The sequence below is a fragment of the Calidris pugnax genome, unplaced genomic scaffold (genome assembly GCF_001431845.1).
Source record: "Calidris pugnax isolate Ruff unplaced genomic scaffold, ASM143184v1 scaffold4, whole genome shotgun sequence".
Lineage (NCBI taxonomy): Eukaryota > Metazoa > Chordata > Aves > Charadriiformes > Scolopacidae > Calidris > Calidris pugnax.
In genome coordinates, this window is record NW_015090781.1 from 168,247 (window position 1) to 178,321 (window position 10,075).

The following is a 10,075-nucleotide window of genomic DNA, read 5'->3' on the forward strand; positions in this document are numbered from 1 at the left end:
GGGTGCAGGTGCGTTGTGTGGCTGCGTGTCACCGGGGCTTGGAGCCGCTGCTTTCCTAAAGTGCAAGTTTGCTGTGGGGTGTCTGTTAGCTTTGAGAGCGATTTAGTAACTTCTGTTTCTTTTGTATTTAATTTTACAAAAGCAGCGTTTTTCGGTGTCAGGCTCTGTCTGAGCACCGGGCTCCGTGGGTTCCTGAGGTTGTGGTTCTGTGCCCAGGGCTCTCAGAGCTGCAGGCACCACTCTGAGTGCTCACACACGTGTAGCATGTGACCGAGCCTGGAAAATACTTCAGCATAGCCAGTTTGTCCAGTAAAATTTAAATGAGCGTATACAACTTTTACAGAAATCTTTAAAATACTACCCGCATGGAAATGCGGTTTGAATTTTTTGTTTTGTTTTGTTTTAAATTGAAAAACTGTAAAAGGTCCCTAATATAGCAGTGTTACACTTTAATGTAGGGAGAAATGACAGATAGGAGTAAAAGCTAAAACATTTTTTTTTTTCTCCTTGTGTACTTTTTTAAAGCAATATACTGACATATTGCAGCATTTTGGAGGGAAGAATATTGAGGTTTAGAGCAACGCTGGGCTTGTGCTGAATGTTTTGTGTTTTTTCATTTCATGAGGGTTAACTTTGGTGCGTGTTTATGTCTTTTCAGGGTTTGTATTCATTCCGTCTGCCTATTTGTTTCAAATACTGTGACTGTAACACCTTCCAGCTTCTGCAAAAGTTTCTAGAAAAATTATAATTGGGTGTTTGTTATAGAATTTATTACAGTTTTTACTTAAGTTTCTTTTCAGTTCAAGTGAAAAATTGATGGACTGAGGTAGCAGTTACTGCTTTCTGTCTTGTTTTCAAGTTGCTGTGTGTTTACGCTGGCCAGTTAAGAATGCCTGAGAAGTAGTGACAAAGCTAAGGTTAGAATAGGCATTGTTAGGAGGAGTTTACTAGGGATTTTTTTAATCCCACTCATAAATTTAGAATTTGTATTATATTTGATGGTGCTTTTTGGGAGAGAAGACAGTATGTGTTTACAGTTTTTTTTTGTCTTCAATGTATTAAAAATGCATGTAATCTAAAAGATTTGTGCTTTCAGCTTACTTTTTCAGTTATGCTTGTATTTACACCTTTTAAAATATCTTTCATTTTGTTTCCAGACCTTTTTTCACTATTCTTCCTGAATGTGGCCTTTTCTGAGTCTTACATATTTACCTCTTCTATCCATGTGGAAAAATGTTAAAAAGGCTGTTGAAGATTTGAAGTCAAGTCTTTTCTTAATGTGTAAGTCTGACTTCTTCATTGGTAATGTAAATTTAAAGATCCCTGGGAGGATTTTGTTTCTGTGGGGTTTTTGGTTTTTTTTTTACTAGTTGGTTGTTTCAAGTAAATATTTTTATTTATCATGCTGCAGGTGTTTGTCGATAGTCACATGCTATGCACTAATAACAATGTTAAATTGTAATTTATGTGGTTAATTAGTTAAAGGAGATATCAAATCAGGATTGAATATACTTAGCTGAGACGCTGCCAAACATAAATGTTTTATCCAGTCAGTGGTGTGTTGCCCAACTGAGGACCACATTGGCCCCATGTAAAAAGCCTGAGGTTTGTTCTCTGTGGCACACTACATCCACTTCTGATTTTTATAGTGTTAATTGCACACGTTTCAGGATTCAGTATTTGACAGTGTAACACTATAACCTGAATGATAGGCAGCTGCCATCAGGATGATGTATTGCATCATGCAACCTGTAATCTTCATGTGTTGCATGTTGAAGATCTTAAGAAAGATCTTCAGCAAACAAGCCCAAGTCATTTTTAGTTACTTATTCTTTATATGGGAGTTCAGCTTGCTCCTGTTCAAATAAAGGATTTGCTGTTGACAAGAGAAAGCATTGCAATACAGCGCTCTCTTGGTGAAAATGGAGTGTAATGTAGATGAGTTGTTCTCTTCTCAAGCTTCAAAGTAGAGTAATATCCCATGTATTAATCTTTTGGATGGAAGATGGGAAATGCATCACTGAGTTTAAAAGAAAATAATAAAAAATCCTGTACCTAAAGTGCTTTAGTTTGGGAAGACTCTCAAGGAGGGTGTGTGTGTGTGTGTCTGTGGATTGTAGGTTTTTTTTCTTTTCATTTTTGGAATGTCAAATATATAGTCAAAGTCTTGCAGGTCTCATAGCAGAAGAACAAAATTGATTGGATTTAGTTGACGTTGTAGTCTGTATAAAATGTCAAAGCCTATTTTGCTTATTATCTTCCAGAATTGTGCAGGAATGCTAATATCTTTTTCCAAAGAAATGCAGTAAAGCATATGCTTAAAAAAATAGTTTTGCTTTTCTTGCTACATGATACCTGCACACGGCCTTGAAAACTTCTCAGTATCCATTTTCTTTGTTGGGTATTTACATGTTTAATGCTAGATACTTCCTCCTCCCAGGGCTATGTGAAGATATTTGGAAGACCTTAGTGGTGATGCTTACGATGGCCTGAAGCTCTAGAAGCAGCTCTTGCATTTCATCACAATGAGGGAGAGATGTGATCGTTCTTTCAGTTTCAATGTGAATAAATAGGATGATCTAATGAGTTCCAGTTCTGTGTTGCTTCAGGGTGGGCAGGGGAATAGTGGAGAGCGAGCTGCTGATCAGATTTCAGCCAACACTTTGCTGACTTTTGCTAGTAAAGAAGAAAATGATACTATGACTTCTGCTATGGAAAAAAGTTTTTAGTAAAAAGTATTATATACTAGTGAAGAAACAGTTCTTGTTCCTTTTCAGTGTCACTTCTCAAAATCCAAATTTTTTTTCACTGCTATTCAATTTCTGCTGATTTTATGTTGATACGTGGGAGTGGTGTTTGAGCCTAGACGAACTGCTATAAATTGTCAGTGCAGCCTGTTACAGAAACACTGACATTAATTCTAGCAAGACAGTGATGCTGACCATACCTATTTGAGCCTCTTAATCCATGGAGGAGTAATGTTGTCAGTTGTGCTCTTGTTCTGAGAAGATTAATTTATACCCAGGAACATAGGGTGAAAACCAAAGTTAACTTTTATCTGTTGACTGTTTCAGACTTGTGTGATACTTTAAACTGACACATGAAAAATTCTTTGTAAATGTGCGGTGGTTTTTTTGGTGTTGGTAAGGGTAATGTCTCCTTTTTGTCAGTTTTTTCTTTCTTAAGCACAACAGTTAGCTACTAATAGAGTAACAGACCTGAGTAATAAAAAATCAACTCCTGCAGAATTTGACTTGTTTTTAGATCACTAACTGAACCTCGCTGAAGTACTGTGTCACAGAGGAGGTACTGTGTTTATATTCGCTTGGAATCCTGAATAAGCAATAAATGCTGGGTTAATGCAGCTCTTGGGATTTTTCATGCTTGCAGACTGCCCTGGTGGGAGAAAACCAAAATTTGATGGCATGGAATTTCAATGTTTTCATCTTTCAGTAGATGTTGTCCTTTCATGCTTAGTTTTCAAAATTTATATATATATTTTTTGAAAGATTTCCCCTCCCCCAACAACAAACCAGCCAACAAACAACATCCCCCCAACACAAACAAACAATCAAAATTAGTGTAATGTCTCATTTTTTTGCCTTAGCATTTGAGAAAAAAGGATATGGTAAAAATCAACAACTTCCAAGACTGGCTAGTTTGGCATGTATTTATTAATGTCTGTACTAATTGCATTAGTTCTAAATGTAGTATTTGCTTTGTTTGTTTTCTGATTTCAGGAGAATAGAATGGGGAAGTTCTAGAACCTTGAGAATAATTCAGCACTGCAGTCTTGTTTGCTGCAGGAACGAAGACTAGTCTCAAGAATTCACTTAAAGAAAAGGAAAACCTAAAATCATGCCATCTGAAAAGGAACAGTTTTTTCCTGAAAAAAGGCAAATTAATTTGTTAAAACACAATGCTGCGAAGAATTTTTCTACAAGTTTTTCTACTTTGGAAAAAGCACTGGTGGATGTTCCTTTAAGTATGATGACTCAACCAACAATTTTAGATGTCAGTCTCTCTTACAAACTAAAAAATGTGAATATTAATTTACCCAAGGTGAACATTCCAGATGAAGTATTAACGAAACATGAAGTTGATAGATTTAGAAAACTCTTTCAGTGTAAACAGCAAACTGCAAGAAAATCCTTAAGTCTAGAGAAAATAAACAGAAGCAATCCCAATTGTTCAGAGGGAAGCCACTTGCAAAATAAACCAGAAGTGCAATTTGAGGAAGGGTTGAAAACTACAGCAAAGATACTGAATTTCACTTGTACAAAGTGCAAGGATAATATTAGATACAGCCCGAATGATCTACAGAAACATTTTCAGCTGTTACACTATGGCGAGTTGCCTTTGTATCCTTGTGAGATGTGTAGCTTCTCAGCTAATGACTTTCAGGCATTTAAACAGCATAGACGCACCCATCGTAGCACTTTAGTAAAATGTGAGCTTTGTAATGATGAGCATATGTACACTTTGTTGGATTTGACAAAACACTTCACAGCAAAGCATTGTCTAAATGGTCACTTCCAATGTGAAAAATGTGGGTTTTCTACCCAGGATGTGGGCACGTTTGTTCAGCACATTCACAGACATAATGAAATTTCATATAAATGTGTAAAGTGCCATCATGTAAGCTTTACAAAAGAGGAGTTCCAGAAACATCTTCTTGTTCATACTAGTATGTTACCTTTTGGTTGTCAATATTGCAGTTACAGGACATCACGGAAAGATTATCTTTTAAACCACTTCATAGCTTTGCATAGAGACCACTTATATGCAAAAGAAAAACTGGAACAGAATAAATGTGAAAAAAGAATAGTGAAGACTCCAGCAGCACTGAAACTTGTGTTAAAAAGGTATAAAATGGGAGCATCAAAAAAAGCACTCTGGAGACGGAAAAAAGTAAGCACCGAAAGTGACAAAACTGGAGAAAACGCACAAGTACTAAGAAGTGTGAATAAGATTCAAACAAAATCTGAGGAGCTGAACCAGTGTATGAGAGATGTGGAAACAAATGAGGAAAAAGATCAATTTGTGTACACAGAAAAGTGTAATTTCCCGGGTGGAAGGCTCTATGCTACTGCACAATACAGTAAAGCAGAAGATGGAACAAGTTATGGCCTGGGATTATTGAAAAATGCTGTTCATGGGCCAACAGTGTTGATGGTCAAAAACAACAAAATATCAGTTCCACCAAATTACAGTGCTAAATTTATGGGGTTTAAAATGGTAGATGGAAAACAACATATTGTTATAAAATTATTACCTACAAGTAAGCAAAACTTACATTTGTTGGGTCAGAAAGCCGATCCTATTAAAGATACTTCTACAACTCCTTTGCTGCAGACTGCTGATCCATATGGCTTGTCTTCAGGTGCTATACCACATGTAACTGATCAGTCAACCTTAAAGAACAATTCTGTTCACCTATTAACCTCCCCTCCATTTTCTTGTTCTGCTCCTCATTCAGGAAAAACAAAAGTGGAAAAGCAAAGTAACTCCTTATTGTATGGTAGGAGTGTTTCTCAAACTGTAGCACCTTCTAATATAGCTGTAGGAAAAAGTTTGAATTATTTGCCAATGAAGTTGGGCTCAACTGTACCTCGATGTGATGAGTTGTCAAAAGTTGGAACTAGAAGTAATATCTCATGGGGAAGCTATAGTCTTCCAAGTCATTCTCAGGTATTACCACCCACTATTAAAAATACACTTCACTATGACCCTATGAAAATGCCCTTTTTTTCTGAACTGAAAATACAAAATGGTGGCCTGAATAATAGTAATGGAACTAATAATCTCTATTACTCAACTTCAGTGGATTCTTCTAATGAAGGGTTGTTGTCTTTTCACAACTATTCCAAAATGAACACTTCGGATAATCCGTGTAGCATTTGGATGTCAACAGATGACAGATACAAAGAATTTATCACTAGCAAAACAGTTTCTTTTCAAAACAGTAGAAGTGAATGTGCATCTTCATATTCAGAGTTGATAAAAGGCTTTAAACCAGAGAAAGTTGCGTCAGCTCCATTAAATATTAATAAAAGGTATGGACACATAAACACTAGGAATAACTCTGTGTCTTTTAAAAGCCAATCTAAATGTATTGCTGACAGCGAGTGTTTTATGGAGGACCACCGTAATGGCCAGCAGTATTTGGACGCTAACATACATCAAGGTGTTGAGAATGTAGCTGAGAAATTCCAAGAAAATGTATCCGATTGTGTTAACTCGGTCTTAATGCCTAAAATTACATCTGTTTTCTCATTGCAGAGTGAACAGGCAGCTAATTATTTATCTCCTGAAATAAACCAGTTACTGCAGGATGTGTTAAAAGTGAAAGCAACTGCTCAGCAAGAATCCCACAAGTCAAATAACTGCGTAAAACTTCATTCTGACAAGCTGCTTTCTGGTCATGAGACAGGGAATAAAGCTTATACAAATTTAAAACACTCGGCAACTGCATGTGGTTTTCAGAGGCCTCCTGCTAATGTAGACTTTTATTTATATAAAAAAGAGTTGAACACAAGATGTAGCACAAATGAAGGTATGCATTGTGGGACAGAAAGACAGACACCCAGAAGGTCATTTGATTCACAAGGAATGGATAAATTATCCCAAACCCCAGGTGTTGGTACGTTGCTGAAAACACACACAGATGCCATCATAACACAGCAGTTAGTAAAAGATAAAATGCTGTCTACAACCCAAAATCCTAGCAGCTTTTTGCCAGTTCTTCAGGAACAGAAGAAACCCCTTTTAGTTCAGTCCCCTCCATCAGGATTTTTTGTTCCTTTGCACCTTGCTAACCAGCCCGGACTGCAGGTGGTTTCAGGAAAATCTTTCCCATCGACCAGTTCATCGGATGGGCATGCAACTAAAGGTGTGCCTACATCTTTCGTTTTAAATAAAGGACCTGGAATGATTTTGACTTTCAGTGGGGCAATTGGAACAGTTGCAAATATCCCTGGTGATAGTTCTCAGGTTTTAGGGAGGGTTGCGTCCAGGGAGTATGGTGAAATAACCATACCAGCTTCAAGAGTGGAGGGGAAAAATGAGAGTTTCAGAAGTGTAAGAAGTTCCTGTAATAGAGCATGTGGTACAGCAAATGACTCACTGAACAGTGTACCATTGAAAGGATCTCTTTTAATTACAAACTCATTGGAGTCATCTGTGAAAGGAATTTCTTCTGTGAAGGTGTTACCAGAGCATCAGGATGCTGTCTTTCCTTCCTTGGAGTCAGTAAACCAACAGGAAATAAGGCAGAAACAACGTGTTTATGCACTTTTGCCTGATGGACAGCAGGCAGTTTTTCTGAAATGCATGACACCAAACAAGCCTGTAGTTTGTGAACATAATGTTTTTCAGGATAATGCTTATCAGAATTGTCAACCAAAGAAAATTGGAGCCATGCAACAAAAGCTTTTGCTGACAGTGAAGACTTCAGATGAGCTGGCTGGTGCCGCTCAGTCGGTGTGCAGCGCCGTGCCCGCGCTGCCGCTGGGCACTCCTGCACTAGCACAGAAACAAACTGATCCTGTTTCTAACGATGCCTTAATCTTACCAGGTAGGTTAACGCCAGCAAATGCCTCTTTAGCAAGCTCTAATCCAGCGTGTTGTGTGCCTCCTGTAGAACCTGTTTATCCTACTAAGTCTGCAGGGACACAGTTGCAAAAAGGTTCTACTGAGAGTACACAAGTAATAACTGCTAAGAGCAGGAATAACTTGGGGAGTCAGAAGTCCACATGGAGCACCCGAAACAGAACCACAAAAGTAAAACTTCGTTCAAAACGAACTGTGTCTAAAAGTTCAGAAAATGGGGGTGTGCAAAGAAACAAGAATTTCAAACGGAAAACTAAGGATAATTGCCCAGAACCTCCAAGAAAGAAAGTAATGTTGCACAGGAAATGTAAGGAAAAGGCTAAAGTCGATAGTGAATCAGGTGGCCCTTACAAACCAAGGGCATCAAAAGAAACTGTGAGGACTTTGAAATTACTTCCTTTTAACTCTAAACAGCTTGTAAAATGCCCCCGGAGAAATCAGCCAGTTGTTGTGCTTAACCATCCTGATGCAGATGTCCCAGAAGTTGTAAATGTAATGAAAACCATTGCTAAATTTAAGGGACATGTTCTTAAGGTTTCATTGTCAAAAAGAACTATTGAAGCGCTTCTGCAGCCGGCCTTTTGCAGTCATTTGGACATAACTCCTGGTGGTCTTTCTCAAAAGAGGCACAGAACAATAAAACCTATTAGCCCTGTAAAAGAAAGATTTGTCTTAAAATTGACACTGAAGAAGACTAGCAAAAACAATTACCAGATTGTGAAAACTACCTCTGATAATACCTTGAAAGCTAAGTTCAGCTGCTGGTTTTGCGGTAGAATATTTGACAATCAGGATAATTGGGTAGGACACGGACAGAGGCATCTGATGGAGGCTACTCGAGATTGGAATTTATTAATGTAAAATGACCAGTTAAGAAAATGCAACTTAAGTATCATACATTGCAGTTTTTTAAAAAGAGAATCAATTGAATTAGGATACACAAGTCATTTTGGTTTGTATTTCAGTATTGTAACTGAAGTGATTAAAAATGATAGAGTGCTTATATTTTAAAAGGAGGAGCAGATTCTCTGTTGCTGTCAAGCTTTGAGATAGATAAGGAGCTTTGTGGTTTAGATAACTTGTAACTAACTGCAAATACAATTCCATAAAAATATATATTATTTTTTGTTACTGCTATCATGTCCTATATTTTTATTCTATAGAATGAGTCTTCAGGGCTTTTGTTCTGTACGTATTTAAAAACTAAACATGTAAATATTTTTATACTTTTCAGTTATTTGGTATATTTCTTGCACAGAAATTATCCCCCTATCTATTTTTCAGTTCTGTGCATGCACTACTAAAATGAATTTTAAATTTTTATTTTCAACTACACACAGCTGTTATCCTGGGGTTTTTGTTACTTTCACTTGTTAGCTCTTGATTTTGTTTTTCAGGGATCGAACACTATTGTTAGCAAGTGCCTAAAAGATGTGAAGCAGTTTACATTATGTCAACTGTGTAACCATGGGTCCATATAGGGCCATTTCCCCAATAGGTTCATTTAAACAAAGCCATATGTGAGTGCTTTAAACGATATTGCTATGCACATGACACTTGTACTATTTCTGTGCAGTTTGTCTACTTTCTTAGTGAAGTATTTTTCATATAAATTAATAAAACATGTTACGATTGTGTTAATACGGTGGGCCTAAGAATGGAATCAGTGAAAACTACACAGTATAAATATCCATAATGTATATGGTGTTTAAGAATGGTGAACATTCCTAATCTGTATTGACTCTGTCACTATTAAATTTGCTATGACTTGTGTTTACACAATATGACTGTGAGCATTTATAGAAAATATTTCTATTTTGTTTTATACTATGTCTGCCAGAAACCCTATAGTAAGGCCAGGATATGGTGAAGTGTGAAGCCCTATTTCAGGCCTGTAACTGCATTACAGTTCCATTCTGGGTGGATGTCATTTGTCTCCATGATCAATAAATGATATTTTCTACTGTTGCTTATGCAGTTGAACTGCCTTTTAGGGCACCAGGCATTTGGCAAAACCAAGGCTTAACTTACTTCTTCATTTTACCAGCCAGTAGGGTAATATTCCTAGGAGCCTGCTTGCTTCCTACTTAAATTTTTAGGGATAACAATGGAGAGTGCGCTTTATGTTTCTTAATGTTTATGTGAAAGACCTTATCCACAGTGACTGACAGTATACAAAGGAAGGTCCCTATTATACACAGTAATTATGTTTAGAGGCTTTGTCCTTCCCAGAGCTTCCCAAAGTATTGATGGAAAAACCATCAAAATTGCATACTGTGCTTGGAGAAGGTGGGCATTTCAGCCTGGGGGTCTGGCTGGTCGCGGGCACAGGGGCAGTTCTCTGCCTGTTCCCATGGGATGAAGGCGAGGATTGACTTGCTGCCAGTGAACAATTAGAAGTCTTTTATGGACGTCACAGGGATTCTGGTAAGAGAATATGATCTATGTTACGATTTCAAAAGTG

The 10,075-nt window shown here is 37.4% G+C and overlaps 1 protein-coding gene across 2 annotated transcripts in view; it reads left to right on the forward strand.

The window, feature by feature from the left end:
* Positions 1-9,393, forward strand: part of ZNF518A (zinc finger protein 518A) — a 10,415-nt gene extending 1,022 nt beyond the window's left edge. The window contains exons 2-3 of one of the 2 annotated variants that reach the window (XM_014959680.1): positions 1,158-1,281; positions 3,741-9,393. In XM_014959680.1, the coding sequence (XP_014815166.1) occupies positions 3,859-8,472 (4,614 nt within the window). In that variant the 5' untranslated portion in view covers positions 1,158-1,281; positions 3,741-3,858 and the 3' untranslated portion in view covers positions 8,473-9,393. The remainder of the gene's footprint in view (positions 1-1,157; positions 1,282-3,740) is intronic. The other variant, XM_014959688.1, reaches the window with a different exon arrangement.
* Positions 9,394-10,075: the final 682 nt, after the last annotated feature.